Raw genomic sequence first — 21,219 nt, 5'->3', positions numbered from 1 at the left:
CTTCCCTCTGTTCCCCCTCCCTTGACTCGTCGCGCCTTGAAACACTTGTGTATAGGCACTTGTGTATAGGCACGTTATCCTATCATGACCCAATGTGAGTAATATAAACTTTGAACATTTCTCTGATTAACTGTGCAAACTGTTATTTTTTTTTCATGTACACTCTCTTGTCAGACTTTGTGAACTTCATGTAAAGAAGCACATGATAACGATCAGTCTACGATTTTTAATTTTAAGTATACATTGATTAAATTATATCATGTTTAATGTAGTTTACATTCCTTTTTCTTTCTTTTCCTTTTAATTTTAACGCACATTTACTTGTAAATTTGAATTTGACAGGTTGTAAATCAACCATATCAAAAAAATATATATATTAGTATACCGGATTTTAAGATGGCCGCCAGCGAGTGAGGACGGGACATATTCGGCTCCGCTCCGTGGTTAGAAAGCAGGATAGGCTTCCGTGCAGTGGAGTTGGAGAAATCGAGCGCTGCCCCATGTTGGAAGCCCCTCTCCCCCCCATCTCCTTTGGAAGGGAGCGGGATCGCTAGTTAGTTGAGAAGTGGGAGCAAGCAGGGAACGCAGATGGTGAGGGACAGAAAAAGCTGCAGTGGCATTGAAGCCGTAGGGACTGAGCTGAGAAACAGGAGCTCCATGTGCCCTGCAAGTGAAAGGAGTGCTAGGAGTGCTGTAATGGAGTCCATGGCGAACAGGAGAACAATGGGGGGTGGAACATTTCTGCGAAGGTGGGCCAATATACATGGGCCTACCGGTAGAACAAGAACGCTTCCCTTTGAGGCCAGGCAGTAGGCTGGTGCGTGGAGGAGGAGGAGACGGCAGCGATTAAGGCCAGTGGAGCGGGCAGCAGGGAGGCATGTGGAGGAAAAGGAGACATCGGAGCTGAGGGCCCGGTGCACTGCCAAGGAATGTACCCCCTTAGAAGGTATTCAGAGCAGGCAATAAAGCTTGCAGAAGGCGGCATACTCTTTCTTGGTGAGAGGAGGTGGAAAGAAGGTGGTGACACTGGGTGAACCATACGGGGGGGGGTAGCTGATTTCCCCCACCCCGTTCCCCCAAGTGCGGCAGCTTGGTGGGGATCCACGGAGCAGCACTTGTGTGTTGTCAAAAGGTATTATAGAAAGGAAGCACCGGAGGAAGGCCAGCATTGAGGGCTTGGAGCATAAGCTACAAAGATATATATGCAAGCACAAGGAGCCGGTGAGAGAGGGGGGGGGGGGGAGAGGCTCACCTGCAGAACAAGTGCTACCCCCTGATAGAGACTATCGAGGAATACTTGCTGTAGGGGGCGACACCCAGATGCCAGGAGCGGCCAGAGGGAGGCAACCTCCAGTGGTTCAAGAAGGGTAGCTGGTGCTTTGTTTGTGGCAGCGGGGTGAGAGCACAGCAGGGCCTGCGAAAAAAGACGCTGAAGGGGAGAAAGGGGCAGTTAAAGAAAGCGGCGAGATGGCTCTCTGCAAGGAGGACCTTAAGGAATGCCTGAAGGGCATGGAAGGGCGGATGATGAACACTTTTAAGGAGCAGTTTACAGTGATGCTTGACAAACTAAGGAACTCCAGCACAGAAGTAATGGTGGAACTGAAGGTATTAGGTGAGAGTGGATGTGATGGTGCAGGACCTAGCGGAAATGTCAAGAGGTGCGACAGAACAGCGAGTCGCTGAACCAGTTGGCTAGGGTATCTCAACCTGGAATTGCAGGCAGAAGACCTGGAGAACCGGTCGCACGGGTCTAATGTTCGGGTGAAAGGCTTAAGCAAATCAATAATGGACGCAGACTTAAAGAATCCGACCCAGCAATGTTTTGGGAATGTATTGTTGGAGGTACAGCGTAGGACATTGGAATTGATAGTGAACATGGAGTGGGGCAGAGGAGAAGGGAGCAAGACAGAGAGTCCTGGTTGCCCTTACTGCCTATGGTGTGAATGGGAATATTTTGCGTGCAGCGAGAAAGTCTCAGTGAATGGGGTGCAGGTGCAGTTATTCCAAGACCTGGCCTTAGTAACATTACAGAAACTAAGAGACCTGGGCCAGGTGACACAGGCTCTTATTGCAAAACACATTCCAGTGGATATTTCTTTTCAGCTTACTTTTCAACCTGGAGGGAGCGCAACATTGTGTGACATGTGCAGAGGGCCTGCTTAAGGCTACTATTATGCGGCACCTAGCAGATGGTGAGGGGAGGCATCTATTTGTATTAGTGCAGCTTGAACAGAAACACGTTACCATGGCGACCGTATATGCACCCGATATAGGGCAGGATGGGTTCTTGCGGGAAGTGGCATCTAGAGTGCTTTTCAGTAGGGGAGATTATATCAACCAGGGATTTCAACGTGGGGTGGGACCATGCCATGGATTGAAGTGCAGGTACAGGGAGGAGCTCAGCAGCCCCAACACAAGCGCTACAGGAAAGTTTGAAGCTCTAACCCTGCAAGATGTTTGGCGGACCATGTGGGGAAGCGAAAGGGGCTATACGTTTTTCTCGCATATATATGAATCCCTGTCCAGAATTGATTATGTGCGGGTATCAGCAAGGTTAATGGGCGAGGTGAGTGAAGTTGAATTGGGGTCTTTATCAATGTCCGACCATGCCCCTTTGCTGGTGACATTAAAGGATAGTTGATCGCGCACAGGGCTATGGGCTTGGTAGGTCCCAGGTGAATTGGTGAATGATGTGGTGGTGGCAGAGGCTATCGGGGACCAGATAGATGGGTACTTTCAACGTCGTTGAAGCAGTTTTGCCGGAGGTGACTTGGGGTGCCTTTTTAAGGCAGTAATGCGTGGGGAGCTTATCGCATTGCGAACTCAAGGGAGAAGCAGAGAGTGGGGGTGGAAAGGGACTTGGAAATGGATTTGAGAGATACACAACAAGCCATAGTGAAGCGTATAGCGAGGGCGATGCATATAAAATTGAAGGAACTCCATAGTCAATTGGAACTGTTAAGAACTCGTCAAGCAGAGAAATCTCGGATAACCAAGCAGAGGTACTATGTGCAGGTAATAAAGCTGTTAAAGAGGTCAGAAGCGACTAGGCGATCCTGCATATTACACAGCCCGATGGTTCAATGCTGCTGAGCCGGAGGCCATAATATAGGCCTTTGCTAAATATTAGGAATCATTATATGCCTCAGAATACCCAGATCATCGGGCGGTTGGGCAATATTTTTCAGATATAACCATATCAAGGAGGACACCTTTATGGCATGAAGGGCTGGATGGGGACATAAGGGAGGAGGAGGTTGTCGGGGTGGTTATCCCGGGGTCGGCTGAGCCGTCCTCGGACCTCCGGGCTGGGAGGCCCCAACTCCTTCCGTGCTTCCCAAAAATGAGTATAACACACACAAGAAGCAAGGCGGTTCTGCTGTTTATTAAAACAACGGCAGGGATGGGTCTAGGATCGTACGCGTCCTTCCAGACTCTCAAAATTCGTGGGGCTTGCAGGCCCTTTTTACCCTAGTATGACGCGCTACTTGCGTCACCTGGGAAAGTTAGCGAAAAACCTATTTCCACTTCGGATTGGTTCCTCGAGTGGTAGGGTTAGTATAGTATACATATAGAGAGCAATATTAGTGGTTAAGGATGAGTCAGGTGGTATACTTGGGTTGTCCCTTCTTTTAGATACTTGAAAATTGTTACACGAAGACCCCTAATGATTGGCTAATGTTAGTGGCATCAGTGATGAGTCCCCTCATGTTCTGATTGGTCCTCCCGCGAGCCCCCAAGTCTGGGACCATCGTCGTTCCCAGCTCGCGGTGTATCTGTCACTAGCAACAATGTGTAACAATGTGTAACAATGTGTTTGTGCAGACAATGTGCGGGTTTGCTCACAGGCCTGAGAGCAGGCCATTCCCATCGCCGTAGGTGTCCATCTTGTCATTTCACTTGTTGCAACCTGTGTCCCAGACGTGGGACCCAGTAGACTTCTTTCTCGTGGGTCTGGCACCTTGTCAGGTCGGCTTGGTCACGTGTGGCGAGACCGTAGCTGGGGCGGAATTCTGCACATTTAAAGTTGTGTTTTGTGTTTTGCTTCTGTGTGCTTGGTTTTGCTTAGAGGTGTGACCGTGGCGCCGGCTGGTAGCATAAGAGTTGCAACATCGCGCCCTTGGCTATGAGCTCTTGCTGGGCTCGTTCTGCGTGATCAGCACTTGTACTCTCTTTCATGCAGTGTTCATGGCGGTTCTTGCTTGCGGCCTACTTGGGCCTGGTTCATGGGTAGGAATGTGTAATGCACGGCACCTATGTGCATGGCCTCATAAGCAATATTACGTCGTCTTTATATTCTCATCACGATGTGAGGGGTGGGAGAAGTGTCAGCAAGCGTATACGCGAGTGCTTTAGGCGTCTTGCGTTTCTGCATTACTATAAAGGGGCCTATGTAAAAAATAATAAAGATGCGCGTCAGTGGGTGTATCCGTCACCTACGTCATACCACTGAATATATTCTTCGTGTAGGCTGGTGCGTGAGTGACCTGTGTGCATGGTGGCACGTGTGTTCTTGGCAGTTGGCTAGGTCGTTATGGTATCTCTAACGATGTGGGTGCTCGTTGTTAAAGTCTTAGTCGAGTTCATCCATGCCGCTGGTGTCGGGTTGAGTAGGACAGGCTGGTGGGCATATCCTTATGTTCTTGAACCAGGGTATTTTGTCATCTGGTGGTGGATGTCTGGGCCGCGATCCTCTAGGCCATGGTCGCGAGGAGATTGGGGGGAGCTTTTTCTCCCATTCTCCCACTTCAAGGTGGAGGCTGCCATCAAGGCACTACCGCTGAATAAAGCATCGAGACCGGACAGATTGCCTGCAGTATTTTACCATGACTGAGGCAAAAAATGGTGGTATTTGGGGGAAACCATGCGAAGTGTACACTGGCATCTTGGCGGCGAGATTGACTCGTCTCCTTCCAAACCTGATTGATACAGATCAGGCGGGTTTATTATCAAGGGACTGACTTTTGATAACATCAGGAGGTTGTGTATTTGATAGAGAAGGCCACCACAAAGCAGATTCCATTGGGGCTGGTGTCATTGAATGCTGAAAAGCCATTCGACCGGGTGGAGTGGCCCATTTTGTTTGTGGCAATGGAACTGATGGGAATGGGAGCTAAGTTTATACGGATGGCTCAAGCAAATTATCGAACCCCAGGATACGCCTGTCGATTTAATAAACAATTATCCTGTAATGTAGAAATTGGTCGGGGAACAAGGCAGGAATGCCCCTTGCCACCGCTTCTTTATGCAATATATTTGTAGCCATTTCTGAGTAATCTCAGAGATCGGCTATACAGGGTATCCGCTTCGGTGGGGAGGAGCATAATTTAGTAGCTTTCGTGGATGACATTCTATTGACATATTAATACATCCAGAGCAGTCGATACCAGCACTTGTAGCAGAATTGACCGTGATAGAACAAGTGGCGGGCCTCACGGTTAATATGGGGAAATCGGAATTGATGGATTTGGGGCTTCCGTTGGCACAGAGGAAAACTCTGCCACTTTATTCTAAGTTTGGTGGCATGTAGTAGCATTAGTTATCTGAGGGTCAACATAGCCAAGGTGGTGTAACAGATGTGCTATAAAAATTATCTGCGGTTGTTCCAACAGGTGAAGGAGGATCTCGAGAGATGGACTCCACTCCATATTTCGTGGCTAGGAAGCAGGTGGGTTGTATGCCAGGGACGTTCAGTTTTACGTAGAAGCTGCCTAAGGAAACAAAGAGAGGGGTTCATCCAGGGTTTAGGAGTTTGGATGGTAGTCGGGCATTCCCAGAGGCGAGCAATGTCTTGGGGGGGAGGGGGGGGGGGGACACTGACCTTGAGGTGCAGCTAGGTGTAGTCGGCCTACTGATGGATTGCTATGTTGTTGTCATTTAGGAAAGTTCCTAAAGGTTCCATTTATAGATTGAAGATGATTGGGGGATAGGTTGGGACCTTGGGGGACCCCACTTGTGACTGGGAGTCTGTTGGCTCTGAACTAGCCCAACTAAACAACCTGCTGGATAGGGACTGTTCCACGGAAGCCCATCTTGTTGGCAAGGATAGCTCCTTCTCAATATCTTGGGCTAGTAAATTTGCTCCAACTGTTCATCATGGTGTTCCGGAAAGCTTGGTTCTTGGTCCTCTTCTATTATCGCTATAAGCGGCTCCACTTGCTGCCGTTTACTGAGTGTTTTTGTCCATACTGCCATTTATACACCGACTCTCGGCTCTTCCAAACATTCTCTTTTAATGACGCAATTCATGTAAACCTTTCGGCTTGCTTACTTGGTGAACAATCGTAGATTCTCTCTTCCTTTCTTCACCTGAACTTATCTAACAATGAAATTCTATTTTTCCTTCCTCGATTTCTTCCTCTTCCCCCTCCTATCATTTCTTTTCCGCCTTTTTGTTTCTAGGTCTCAAACGAATTGAAATCTGTGTCACTTTGACTCATCTTTTGCTTTCTCATCCAATATTACTAAAACTGCTTGTGACTGTCTTCAGATCTCTAAGGTTCGGAAAATCCACTCCTTTCATACTAAACTGCTCTACCCTTGTTCTCTTACGACTAGACTAGTCTGCTCTTCTTTTTAGTCTCCCCGCCTACCGTCTTGCTCTGCTGCACTATGTTAATTCTTCCACCACATACTTTTATCTTCAGTGCCCTGCAGTCCATTTCTTGGTTACCCTTTGTATCTTGTCTTCTCTTTCACTTCTTGTGCATTGTCTTTAAGTGCACACACGACCCAGCCCCTGCCATATCTCTCTTCTCTGATTTCCTTTTGTGTCACTACACGCTCACTGCATTCCCAATCTTTTTGTTTGCCTCACTGTTACTAAACCTCCATGTGCGCCCTCTAGTTTCCGTTCCTTCACTGTACTAGCCCCAAGAGCTGGAATTATTTACCTCTTGCTCTTCACTCTGCTTCCTCTATCCTTATTTTGATTTTCTCTTAACACCAACCTACTTTCTTCATAATGTCTATGATTCATGATACCTTTTACTGTACCGTTGGTTTTCCTTTGTTTAGCCTTAACGCTATATAATTTCAATAAATACAAAGACGTACAAAGGCTGTTTTCAAGACCTTCTTTGTAAAATTGTAATGGATAAAACTATTAACATACCTGGACCTTCTTGCTGGTTCTGTGTCAATTGCACATTAACTTAAACAGTACCATTATTTCCACATAACCTTTGATGGGGTTAATTGTACGCATGCAATAAACACATTTTCATTCTTAACGACCTCTAACCTTTAGGGAAGGCTACATGCCTAGCATGGCCTGTAGGCTTTGTGATTACTTTAGTGTTTAAATCATGTTTGTTTGGTAGACTTGTTCCTAGCAATAAATCAGGCTTTTATCATTGACTGTGTGACATGTATTTGTCTTGCAGGGAAATTCTGCCCACAACAATGTCTGTTTATCATCCGTTTTCGTGAGCGAGGATGGCCATTGGAAACTTGGAGGGATGGAAATGGTCTCTAAACTAACTGATGCACCACCAGAGGTGAGCTCCAAACACAATTATTTTCAGGCTGAGTGATGATTGATTCCCTTTAGTCTTGTTAACCATTTCCTTTGTCATTATGCCCATCCCTATACGTGCATAATATCAGAATTCTGTCCTGCTTAAATTGCTAATTTATTTTCTCAATACTTGAATTAAAATCTTGATTAGCTCGATAATTCCTTGTTTTAATGAAATCTGGGGGAATCTCACTTTCCAACCTTTGCTGGTTCTTGTACAAAGCAAAGAACTCCCACAAATTATGTATAGATATTTATATAATCTCATTGCAGGAACAAGAAAGTATTTCTAAAAACCCTGAAAGTTATCCTAAAACCATCAAAAACTAAGCTAGATTAACAGCTGTGGCTGCTGAAGCCCTTTGGTATTCACAGGCCTACTAAAGGACAAATGATGTTTCCAATTTTTTCACAAATCCACTTTTCCACTTGTAGGTTTACCTTTAGTAGCAATGCAGCTCCTTCCCTCTAGGCAAAGATGCTTTTTTGGCATTATTAGTGCCTTATTTAAAAATAATTGTCGATCAGGTTTTGTAAATGGACTGGCATTTTGTAACATAGCCTAAAATACATCTGCGGTGTGGTACTGGTAGCAACAATCATTGCAGTATTTGAGGAAGTACTTGTTTTATTCTATTTTTGGGAACATTAAGGTTTTGAGGAAATCACAACAAAGTTGCAGCCATATCTTAAAGACTGTCGCCCCAATGTGTCTTTTCTAGGGAAATATAGTTTCTATATTTTGAGGAAATAATTTGCTGTCTTCTGTCATTTATTGATCCAATGTTCTTCTTGTGCGATTACTGGGGATTGGCCATTCAGTTTCTAGCAGGAGTCTGCAACCTATGGCTCTCCAGATCACTTAGACTATCCCACACCATTGACTATGCTGATGGGAGTTATCGAAATCATCTGGTGCGCTGAAGGTTGTAGAACCACAAAAGCATGTTTGGAAAACCTTTTCCATGCATTGTCCAAAAATATACCTTCAGACCTGGCCATGAAATTCCTTCTGGATCCCTAGCCAGTAAAATGTCCACGTGGGGAAAAAGCTGCAGAGGACCAGCGTTCTGCAATGACGCTATATAGGAGGTAACAAATGAGCATGTCCTTGATGGGAATCTGTTTCTCAACATACCAAATGAGGTCGTTTTTTTAAAGTGCCTGCTGAGGTCCTTATCCCCTGGCATCTATGCCTTTTGAGGGATTCTTTGAAGGGCAAGGCACATACCCCTAAATGGGAATGATTTGTAGATGACTATTTTAATGACTAACGGCACATGTGATGTTGCCTTTTTGCAATGGTCACTTTTGGAATATTTCTGAATAGGAAGTTGGTAGCAAAACTCGTGGCGAGGAATGCTTTTTACATGTCATTTTCATTCTCAGTTTGCAGAGTTTGGAATCCTTCCAGAGGCTCATGGGCATGCTCGGGATGCTTACTCATTTGGGAAAATGGTGGACGGTTTGCTGGCACATTTGACTGACCCAGGTAACCATTTTGCTGTCTTTTCTGTCTGTTTCTGCATGTTGTTGGTAGTTCTTCTTTTAATTGACCCTAAAAACAGGTACTTAGATGTTGGAGTGAATTAGCATGTGCGAGCTGTACTTGCTTCTGCCCAATGTAAGGGGTTGTTCTATGAAACAAGTTCAATGAATGCTTGAGAGCATCCCTCTAAATGGTGTAATCCAGGCATGTGCGGGCACCACAGCACTCTTAAATAAGCATTCATCAAATGGTTGATCTATTTGGCTATTGGTTGCTCTTTGATTCTAGTTGTACTCTTGCCTTGGCCATTGTGAGAAACATTCTGTCAGCCCTTGTTGTGTTCGAAAATGTTTGCATAGTAATATTTAAGAATTCGTGCTTTGGATGGGTCCTTTCTCCTACAAAAGGTTCCACTCCAACACCTCATTGTTTAGTTTTATGACCTCCTCACACAGGTTTCACAGACAAAGTAGGGACTGAACCCCCCAATGGACATGGACATTTGCGACTGTGGTTCAGGGGAGAGGGCATTGTTAGAGGTTTATTTTTTTGATTGCTTTAATATTTCTGCTTTGACTGAGAGCAAGATTATAGAGTAGGTTATCTAGAGCTCGAAGATATTTGTAACCATTTGTTCAAAATGTAATAAAAATATTTGAATGCAAGAAATGGTGTCCAAGCTCGATCACTTTGTGGTTTTTATCAAAGAACACAACATTTTTCTTTATTGTTCTTAAAACATCCATAAGCCATATCAGTGTAAATGTGATTATCAACCGAACACGGGTCACTCTCACGAATCGAGCACATTTTCTCTTTTATTGTACTTGTGGGCATGCCTAAAAGTAATGAAGTTCAAGCACATGCCAATGTCAAAGCATGCCAGTGGTCTGGCAGATTAAACCAAGTAAATCGTATAAAGTATAAATGTTATGCACTTCTACTTAATTTACGGTCTGACAATGTTTCAAGCAGCTGATTTGATCGGATTTGCATTTTGTCTGCATATTTATTTTGTCTTTTTAAGTTTCCTCAGATCTCATCTCTCGGTTTCGGTGCACATTGAACAGCACTCTGCTCAATCCAGATCCAACGTGTCGTCCACCTTTGTCCAGTTTATTATCAAATGAATTTTTCAGGTGAGTAGTTCCTTGGCATTTTTGTAGTTTGTGTGTCATACATTTTTCTTCCACTTTAAATATTTATTTTACTGCAAAAAGCTTTGGTAAAACAGGAATAAAATATTTTAATGTTCTCGTTTTTGGGATAATGATGATGTCCGCCAGGCATATTAAAGTTGAGCACATCACATGACTTAATTTTTTGAAAGCCGTTTGAGGTATTAATTTGGAATTCCATTCATGAATGCAAATAGAGCAGGACTTAACCGTGCCATGTCACATTTCTTAGATTCTGTACATTCATTACTTCCGTGTAATGTTTGGTGCGTGAGAAAGCGTTTGTATTTGAACAATCGTGGCCCAGAGGAAAGTGCCATGCACCAAATGGGTACATAGTAGACTTTTTCATAGGCTTTTTGAATCCGTCATGTGTGAACATGTGATCATCTTTCGGGTGAATTAACATTTTTCTTTTTGGTACCGTGCACCACCCCAGTGACCTGAACACTGAGCGGAGTGAGGGTTGTCGAAACTACTGAAACACTGCCCTTTTGCCCTGCCATTTTGCAATTTTAGAGGCCCTAAGAGGGGTCATGCACTTACTCATGTGACGAAATGTTTACTACTACTACTGCAGAAGTTAAAGGATGAGCAGTGACTAAAGTTCCTACTCGGCCTCTTTTTATTTTGTATTTCTCCATCAACAATAGTATTAATATACATACAAAGAATTAAGAGAAAAAAATCAATAGGCTAAAAACTCAGTACATCCTTCTCTAAAAGCAATCTATAAATATTGTAGTTTCATAAAATGTATAGTTATTACAATAGACAAATCACCTCATTAATAATCGTAATGGGCCCAGCTTTCCAATGCTTTTACCCCTTCTAGGATGTCGGATGGAAAGCAGTTTTTATAAACTCAGCAAAGTTATATAAATGCAACAGATAATCACAATTGGTTATAAATGATATAGCTCAGAAAGTAAGGTTTTTAACCATTTCTACTGATTATTCCAATAGCGAGGGCAAATCAGAAAAAGTATACCAAGTCTTCATTGCATTGCATTACATATTGCACAAACATTTATATGGGCCGGTCAGCCAGCCTGTTCGCTTGCTGAGTGTCTTGGTTCAATCAAGCCATTAGCAGCAAACTCCTACTGGTCGGTGATCTTGCCAGTGGGTCCTAATCTCAGGATATACACCAAGTCTGCATATGTTTTCTACAAGGGTAGAGAATTGATATTTCGGACTCTATTGCCCTTTTTCTGGCCCACATTTTAACAGCTTCTTTAACTTGGTTTAGGGTTCCCCGGATAGTATACCTACTGTAGCCAACAAAATCATGCCAGAAGCTGGCGCCTCACCAGTAACAGTTGATCCTGAATGTAGAAGCCTCCCTCTCTAGCATCCCTACTGTTCTGTTGGGGTTTTCTACAAAGCCCAGTGTCGTCCTTATAAAGTTAGAAATCTGGCTAGGGATTCTGTACTCGTTAACCCCAATTCAGTGCTCAAGTGCCTACTCAGCCCCACACTACCGCTACACCAGCAGTGATCCCAATCATATAGATGAAAAGGCACAGCCTAACATGTATACCGTCCGCCCCCCTCCCCTCCCCCCCAACATGAGCCCAATGACAGACTATGGGCATTGGCGTGGTGTGAGTTGGTACAGATGCAGCACAAAATGTTACACAGGGGTACCAAAATAAAAGAATTTCAAACCAAGGTTCTTGAAAAATAGGTTCTTTAAACTACCAAAATGCACACAATCTAATAACACTTCTGCCCCTCCCTGTTGGGCAGCAGCATTGAAAGGAGACTTCAAAGTAAAGGGGATTCTGTGTTGGAAAACTGGTGCAGTTCCTGAAGATGTTTTCAAAAGGCAGAGACTGGGTGTTTAAGTAATTAGGGTCCTTAAAGGCGGAACAGGGGAAATGGGCCCCTGCAGATACCTTAAGTTGTATTTAGTGCACAACAGCATTCGGGCAGCCTTTCATTGGTCGAACTAGTAGTATGTGTGATTTCGTGGCCGATCAGTCAAGTTGGGGAGTGGCTGCAGCTAGTTCTAACGATGCCCTACTGGTCAGCAGGGTCAGTTTGTGGTCCAAAGATGCTGGGAATGGCAGTCTGTCTAGTCGGTGGTGCAGGAAGACTGTCCTTCAATGTGGAGAAGGGAACATGGGCCTTCAGCAGAGAGCAGATTCTGCTACCTCAACACAGCATCAGAGTACTGCAGTAGCGTTGGCTTGGAGGCCGATAAACTGGCGACTAGGCAGCAGTGTGGAGTTGGGGATGCTAGAAGAGTCAGTGGGTCTCTGAGACGTGGAGCATCTGCATCAAGCACAATTCACTGATGCAGAGGCGGTACGGCATTGAGGTCTAGAATGACTGCTATGGGTCCCTTGCAGCAACTTGAAACACGCCAAAGCTGCCCAAACCAGTGTTGGGGCGATTTGAAGATGAAGGGGAGAGCCAGAGGTCGCTTCCTCAGTTATGTGGTTGCTGGGAAACTCAATGCATCATCTCGGGCACAAGGTGAGCCCTTTCCTTTACCCCTAACCAGAATGTTTCATACAGGGCCCTTTCACTGGTTCTGTCACCTCAAGTGGCAAGGTCCTGGATGCTTCAACAGCAGTAGGCCTTGTCCAGCCAGCAGTCGCATAACAGAAGTGCCTTTGTAATGGGTAGCGAAGAGCCTTCCTCTTCCATGAAGCCTTCTGTCTTCACTTCTATAGCTGAAGACTTTAGAATATGCTCTCTCCCCAACATGGGTCCATGTAAGGCCTTGTTTTACTAAGGGAAGGGGGGGGCATGTAAAAAAGCAAAATGTTTAATTAGATTGGTCCAAATCAAGCCTGTTGGGGATTTTGTGTAGGCTGTGGTAATCGTTGCCCTTGGCCTGCTGATGTCATACCCAGAGTGCTTTATCTGCAGGAAGTGTGGGGGCAGAAGGTTTGGGAAGCCCCAGCAGAATTCAAGATAGTGGAACCCCTCCCCGGACTACTCCAACAACAGTCCTTCCTCCATCTATGTACTTCAAAAGGACTCTGTAATAAGCACCCTGGTGTGAGATGGTGCTTCAAAGACAATCATGATGCTACAGAGGCCATTTCCCATGGGCCCTCCCAGGGATGGCTTCTATTTCACAGAAGAAGGTGCCGAACTTCCTCAGGGAAATCCGAGGTAGCTTCTTGGGCAGCGTCCCACATGGTGGTTGTGGGCACAACCAGACCAGGCAGCTAATGCACACCCAGTCATGTGTTGAGTGAATCACCCCACCATGTTACAATATGTGAAATCCAAATGCGTGTGGTTGTATAATTGTGTAACCTCAGTAGACACCATTTCATTACTAGGCCTGGTTTATGTTTAGATTTTAGCATGTAGTAAGGTGGCTGGAATATATTTTTTTAGGCTTTTTGTTGAATATGAAAAAACCTTTGGTTAACAATCATCTATGCAATAGTTGAGCAGGTATGCATATTTTGTTCATTGCTATTTTTAATTTCTCAAATTATATTGAAATACACAAATGGTTTTGCAAAATCTATTGGACTATAAAAATGAAATTGGATTATTTTAAATCTGATTCAAAGGATAATTAATAGATTTGTAATGTTGATGTAATTTAAGGAGGTTTGTTCCAGGTTATGTTTTTTATGTCAATTGTATATTTTTTAATATATTCACTATAATTTTTTATATGTAATTGTGAAGGGTTGAGTTAAACCATGGCACAAAAAGATGTAATTGGAAAAGTCTAGCAGTAGTGCTAAGGGCCCAGAGGAAGAAGTGAGAAGAGTTGCTAAAAGTAAAAATCTTCCTTCCACAATGTTGTACAGATCTGGTATATTTATAAAAATCCTGTTCCAGTCTCTGGCCCACTCCGGACTTGCAACCATATCATTTGAAGAATTGATTTCTTCTGCCCCAAGACAATCTGGAGAACGTTATTCTGGCAGGTAGATAATTGCAAACCATTCCCTGCCTTTATCCACCAGTTGATGACCGGGGTAATTTATACTTGGGTCTAACCAAACACTATTAAGGTAACGCAGACTTGACAGTAACGCAGCGGTTATGGAGGATATGTAGTAGTACATTTAATTCAACGTAGGGCACTGAAATAAGACCTCAACAAAGGAGTATACAAATACATTTTTAGGCCCTAACTCTAAGCAGGTAAAGTACAAATCAAAGAATCGTCACTAAAACACACTATTGTGGTAAGCCAGTAGAAGGACTCTGACCAGAGGACATGTTTGAAAGTAGTTTATTTAAATTAAAAGGAAATGCCTCACTTTCCCTACTAAAAAGGGAGTTCCCTTCCTAACTAACCAAAGATGCTTATCGATATTCCAAAACGCAAATGGTCATTGGTCCAAACCTATCCACTAAACTGGCCCTTCCACTTTGCAGAAAGGTAAAAGAAAATAGGTTGACTGCCCTGCACTCTTGTTTCTTCACAAAGGTATCTCTGGCTGTCTGTCTAGATCCAATGCTTGGAAGTAAATAACAGTTCTGCTCAAAGAAAGCAGTTCTGGTCAGTCTATCAAAAGTTCCTCAAAGCGAAGTTCAAACCAAAAAAAAGTCTAATTTCCTGGAAAAAAATGTCCAAGCTTATTTGGCAGAGGGATATTTCCCTGATCCCTTTCCACCAACTTGGTTGATTTCTCCCCACTTTGACCAATTGTCTGGTGTATCTGTGCTCCCTTGATATCTGCTTTTCACTCTTCTTATTGTGCCCCCTGTAGCTCAATATCTCTTAGTTATGTGGGGTTCTCTCTGATTCTGGCTTTTAGTTTTCTTGTGTCTGTGTGAATCATGTTGAGGTTTAATGTAGTTCGGGTTTCTCAGGCTCCCGTAGCCCTTTTCCTTGCCTCCTTTTTTGTCCCCCCCCTCCCCTGCTCTGTTCTCAGGTCTTGTGACCCTTTGATGGGGCTTGGTTAGACCTTCCCTCTTCCCCACTTGTTCTCTCCTTTCTTCTCCTCCCTCTGACCAGGGCAACCCAGGTACCTTTTGTGTTGCAGTGCTTGCTCCAGTGAGGGGGCCATCTCTTCAGTGATGGCAGCGTTGTTCACTGCTTGCCGCTCTTCCATACTGGGTGCTAGGAGTCCTAGCGTAACGCTAGTCTCAGCTCACTCTCTATTGGGTTGGCTCTTGGTCTGAGAGTGGAGGGCCCACATCTCCCTTCAAACATGGACTCGGCGTCTGTTTGCAGGCTCCGGACCCACCACGTCATGAATGTGGGTGCACCTCCAAGTCTAGTTTGTGTTACGCGCTCTCTGGTCTTGCGTGCTTTCTCATCGGGTGTCTGCAACCTAGCCTGCTGCGTGGCTTTGCTGCTGACAGTCTCACGTGCGAGTCTCACCTTGCCATTGTGATTTTGTTCGCCCTTTTATTTTTGCTTTGATATTCAAAAGGCGAGTTTTGTTCACCAACAATTGTCAAGCATGTGGAAAGTTCAGCATTACCTGGAGCCAAACCGATTAAGGTATTGCCTGCATTACCTTAAGCCACATGCATACCAATATTGTCGGTATTTCTTACTCCCATGTACGCAGATTATACCTTGGGTATAGGGAGAGCCACATGGGAATGGGGGTCATTGTCCTCTAAAGGTGAGTCCCTCTGTGAGGTCCTGCTTTCCCAAACCCCTAGGGAGGAGGGTTTTTCTGAGCGGCTCACCTCCCTAGCCTAAAAGGGGGTGGCTCCCCATATGAAAGAAGGGACAAAGCCCCCAGGTTTGTTAAACTACCTACACGTATATTTACACAGTTGGTGAGCTAAGTGAGATCACCCATACTTTTCATTGATACTCAGTGCAGCAGGATGAACTGGTTGGGAAGATATATTGTTTCTGTTCTTAATGCACTCTTTGTCTCACTTTACTGCTTAGAATTATAAGGCCTTGTAGCTTAACCAGCATTTGGCTACTAGGTAGTGCCTCAACAGTCAAAGTCCCAGGTAACCATGTCCCAGCCTTTTGTATGGAGCAGGAAGTCTTATGTTTCCTTAGAACAAAGCTGTATTGTTGTAGTGACCAGTAGGAAGGCCCAGGCATTTGAGGTCTGCATCCACAGGACGTTGCATGACAAGACCTCTGGTATGCATCGGAGATGGACAGCAGCGAAGGTAGTGACCTCGATTGGGGGGGCAGCAGCCAGGACAGGAGGCAGTGAACGAAACTTGGCTCCAGGGAAGGCGCATATTCATGCAGGGGGAGCAGCGACAGCTGGAAGGATGGTCTTAGGTCACAAGTGTATGACCTGCACAGTCCCAAACTCCAATTAGCGACAGCAACCTACGCTCTGAATAGGCCTTTTGCAAAGTTGGGCAGCCAACAGCATGGTTCTGGGACTCTTCTGACGGTAGGCTTCTCATGCAGAGATATGAACTGGTCTGTCCCAGCAGTACAAGAATCGAAGCCCATGAGGGTGTTCTCAGATTGTTGCAAGCAAGGCAGGGTTTCACATAGACTTTGCTTAGGCAATGCTGTTATGATATGGCATCTATAAAGCGCCTACACAGAAGTGTTTCAAGGCGCGAGTCCTCAGGAGCAGTCTTCATGGGCTTCAGAACAGTGCTTCTCTTCCTCTAGGTTTTGGCTTCAGGCTATGATTTGATGTGTAGCTACAGGACTCCCCCTCTTATCCGAACCTCTGACTGGAGGCGCCCCCAGACTGCCAATGGTAAGGATCTGCACCATTCAAACTGACCTGGGTGTCCAGTCAGGGGCATCCTCGCAGCTCTTTTCTGGGTGGCAACAGCAGTCCCATAGCTGGAATGTGGATTTGGAAAAGACCGTCCCATCCCCCATATCAGGAAAGGCTCCACTTAATTTTGCTTTGATTTAGCCAGCGTGAATGGCTTGTGTATCAATTCCTGACCTAAGAAGGCAAGTGAACAGATGGCCAAAGAAAGAAGGCCAAACAACAAGCTGACCAAATGATAGGGCAAAGACATGGCATGGGCTTTTTGAGTATATGGTACTTAAAATGGCGGTAAAAAAAGTGAACTTGCTCTGAGTAGAATGAAGAAAGGTAGAACCTAATCTGCTGCCACCAGCCCTTCTTGTCAAAAAGGTAACACAAATGGTACTAAAAGAAAAAGGGATACATAATAGTACCCCTGCAGCACTTCACTATAAGACGATCTGTGCTACAGTTAAACGCAGGAATTTCGCGCAGGGAGCGGAACAGAGCCTCTGCGCACAGTGTCCCGAAATAAGTAAGTCGAGCAATGGGAGTAAAGCAGAAAAGCATTCTTGCCTCTAAAAGTCACTGCAGGGTTCTAGTCCTAGCAAATAGCTGGGTGTAACATTCGAGGGAATTTAAGGAGAGTTGCAAAAAGAAAAATCTTTCCTAGCAATTGCCATTAATACGCTTTCTTTGTCTACTCGATCAGTAGTTTGGTCATTCTTAAACTCTAAAATGGCGACAAATTGCCCGGTCCCCGGCTTTCAGTCCTTGTATACCGTTAATTTCCATGCAAGCATCATAATGGAAACCTTGCCGATAGCGCAACGGAGCTCGTGTACTGGGAGTCCAACCAAATTATGCTCCCGCTTAGGAACACACACTGAAAGGTGCGGCAGACACTGTTTGCACACGTGTGCGTTCGTTCTAGGTGACGCAACAGTAACCGCTGAGTTGTGCTGTGCACTTCGATCACTGATATTGCAATCTATTTACATACTGCAAGGTCAGGTGCAACAGCACGTGTCTGCACGAAAGTTGAAGCACCAGATGTGTCATTTAAATAACCAGTTGCTGTTTTTGGTTAAAAAAATCCAATAAGCAAGGAAAAACGTAACTATACTGGCACTAATAGAGTAACGCCTTCTACATGCTCGAACTCCCTTTCCCGCTTTCAGGAAAGGACATTTGTTTCTGAACGGTTACATATTGTTTCAAATAGTGAATTTCTGATGAAGGTTCTGTATAACGGACTCTGTTCATCTCTGCTGTTCAGCCATGCTTTCCCACTCGGAATCCTCTTGGGAGGTCCTGGCGACTGGATCCTTACCTGCGTTAGTAAGCTTCAACTTTAAAGAGTCTTAATGCACAGGGGACGGCGCTCATCTCTACCCTCGGCGGACCTTGCTAATATTAACTGCCAAGTGAAGATCATTAAGCGGCTGTGTGCGCAGCATCGCATTCACGTTTTATGGCATCAGCAAGACCCCTTCTTTCTTTGATGCTAGCCTCTTTTTTTCCCAGCGTCAGGTATTACTGTGTTGTGCTCGAACGCAAGCTTTTGCAAATCCCATCGGCGTTACTCGTTTACTCAGCACTTCATCTGTGTTCTCCTGTGGTATTTCCCCACCTGAAGTGCAAGCAGTGTTTCACATCTTGCTATTGTCTGATAGCAGTGCATCATACGGACAGAGGTAAAAGAACGGCCTCAAAACTCCCACGTGGTGCGTTCCCCCCCCCCCCCCCCCATGACCCCTAATCTCCTCCCGCCAGCTCCAATCTCCCCGCACAGGCTTCCTTCCTGTCAGGTGAACGCGGCTTTCCACTACCTTGGCTCCCGTTGCTTTGGGTTGTGGGGGGCGCGCCACTTCAGGGAATGTGGCCAAGTCCTTGGGTGAGAAAGCATTTCGCGTTTTTTCTTTCTCTCATTTACATAATTTAGACACTGAAAATAACACATGCTTTGTGTATTTATGACTGCAGGCACATTTGACGCACATAAAAACAAGCATTGGCATTAGGCTTTTGTGTAGGCATGGGAAAGACGCTTGCGAGACACTGCGTAATGGTATTAACTGCCCATTGATGGTAGCGGTGGCAAAATGGGGCGAGCATATGGGCATCGAATAGCGGGGCCTGACAAATGCCTAATATTTATACTCCAGCAAAAGTTGTCATCTTTGCCAATGTTTGGTTTTAACAGGACTTCAGTGAGGGACACGCATAGTGCTTAGAAATAGTGGCTCAAGGCAGACCTGTTTGACATTTTTATTACACCAGTAGTTTACAACTACTTTTTTGAAGAAACACTGGCAGGCACTTTGAGAGCAAAGTTTTATGGTAAGGCTTGAGTAAAGCGAACTGAAAGCTCCCAAGAGGAGGTGTTTTGGGTGGAGAGGGGCAGGAACTGGGAGGAAATGGCCATAGATAGCCATGGGCTGTCAATGGGTGGAAAATAGCCAAACGCCTTCAAGTTTTGTGTCCCCCCTGAGATGCCGTTTCTCCCTTACTGTACTCTAGTACGGTAGTATTGGCTTATAGGTGGCTCTACCACCAGCCCAAAACTAATGAGATGACTCCTGGTCCTCCCGGACTGCACATCCCCCACCACATGGCATCCCATCAGTTTTCTGATTGGACACATGCTGCTTGCTAACTGTTGACTCCAGAGCGGGGACGACGGCCAGGAACTAGAAATATATAAGACCAGCATTGGCAATGAGAGCAGAGCCGTCCTTCCTTAGATTCAAACACTTGACCAAAGCGTGGCTGTCTGGCCAAGACCCCCCCCTCCCCTTCCGCTGGACCACCTCCCCCCAGGCACTAACAACCTACCCTACCTTTTGTATATAGGTTTAGCTATGATGTTCACTGTGTAACTGCCTTGTATATATCTGTAACTTTTGTAAATTATAAATGCTCTGTCTATTAATCTTGTAACAAAGTGATGCGCCCGGTTGCCCCTGGGCCTGGTGCGTTCTATAAATAAAATAAATGCCAACAGTTTGGGCTTTTGGGTAGGCATAGAAAGGCACTTGCCAGGCAAGTTTGGACTTGCCTACTTACACACAGTTTGGACATGTAATGCGCGCCACTTTCCGTGTAAGAAAACCCTACAGTCCCTGTTAGGTAGAATTCTCATCTACGACTAATTTCCCTCACCTAGTGAGTCCCCCAGCAGCTTTGCTGGAGTTTATTTTTCCCCACTCTTACCTGTGTTTTGCTATGTGTTTCTACCTGTTTTTGTGATTGTGGACTCTGAAGTACACCACTTCAGTAGCCCCCTTCTTTTTGTGTTACACAGCACCTTCAGTGCCATGGCACAGGGCTGTCTTTGAGACTTCCCTCGACTCCATTTCTGAGGCGACTACCATCCCCCAGAAAAGGGTAAAGTTACCATCAACTTTACTTGGTCAATCTACCACAGATCCAGTACACCCCATCTTCCATGGAGTACTGGAAAGGGTATCCCTTTTTATCTGTACCTCCTAGAGCATTGTTTTGCTCCTTTAACATTTAGACTTGGCTGTCGGCAGTGGTATCTACCCTAACTTTTCTACCACGATTATATTAGATAAATGTGGTACTGTTCTTGGCTATTATATTAGCCTCGAACATAAACCCGCTTGACCAAACCGTCTTTCTTTTGGCTCCGGTTGGGTTTATTCACCATTTCTTTTTGTTAAAGTCCTTCTTGTGTCTTACTTTGCGCGGCAAACTAGGTTTGCCTTCTTTGTTCACTGTCTTTTGGCCTCCTCAAGGCGCCTGGGTGTCTATGTGGTCTGAATGTGTCACCCTGCACAGGGTATCCTAGGAAACCCAAGTCACACTATGATTGGCCAGGGTAGTTGTCCGTGCTGGACAACCCCCCTGCTGGGTGATTGACAGCCAGGCTGTGTGGGGGTTTTTCGCATAAAAGGCAGGTCTCTTGGGCTAGAAGTCAGAGAGTCGCCACTGGAACTACAAGGAACCGAAGAGAATCGGAGAGAACGATGGCTGCTGCAACAACCCCGTCCCGGTGAAGCCCTGCTGCAGTCTTGAGCTATCTGCCCTTCAATGACTCGGAGAAGATCCAGTCCGGAGTCCTCTTCCCTTGAGCGTGGTGGGGATAACCAGCTCATCTACATCCAGAGGATCCTCTTCCTTGGTCGAAATCGCTGCACGCTGCTGTAGTGGTCCGGATAGCCACCTGAAGAGCCTCTCCTGTTTTTAAGGAGCGCACATTTTATTCCTTGTCGCTGCTGCCGGCTTCATCCCTGTGTGGTGCAGACCCCCTTCAGACGTCCTCCTTCACAATGAAGCTCCAGGAATCGTGGGTCTGCGGGAAACCAACAGGAACAACTGCCAGGGCACCAGCTGCACCATTGGAATAAGGTACTGTGTTCT

The 21,219-nt window shown here is 45.4% G+C and overlaps 1 protein-coding gene across 1 annotated transcript in view; it reads left to right on the top strand.

The window, feature by feature from the left end:
• SCYL3 (SCY1 like pseudokinase 3) overlaps positions 1 to 21,219 on the top strand; it is a 469,360-nt gene that overhangs the window by 99,245 nt on the left and 348,896 nt on the right. Inside the window, exons 3-5 of the mRNA XM_069641305.1 lie at positions 7,386 to 7,499; positions 8,909 to 9,011; positions 10,036 to 10,147. Of these exons, the coding sequence (XP_069497406.1) occupies positions 7,386 to 7,499; positions 8,909 to 9,011; positions 10,036 to 10,147 (329 nt within the window). The remainder of the gene's footprint in view (positions 1 to 7,385; positions 7,500 to 8,908; positions 9,012 to 10,035; positions 10,148 to 21,219) is intronic.

The sequence above is a fragment of the Ambystoma mexicanum genome, chromosome 1q, assembly GCF_040938575.1.
Source record: "Ambystoma mexicanum isolate Mex_15411 chromosome 1q, UKY_AmexF1_1, whole genome shotgun sequence".
NCBI lineage: Eukaryota > Metazoa > Chordata > Amphibia > Caudata > Ambystomatidae > Ambystoma > Ambystoma mexicanum.
This window is presented reverse-complemented; position numbering and strand designations above follow the sequence as displayed.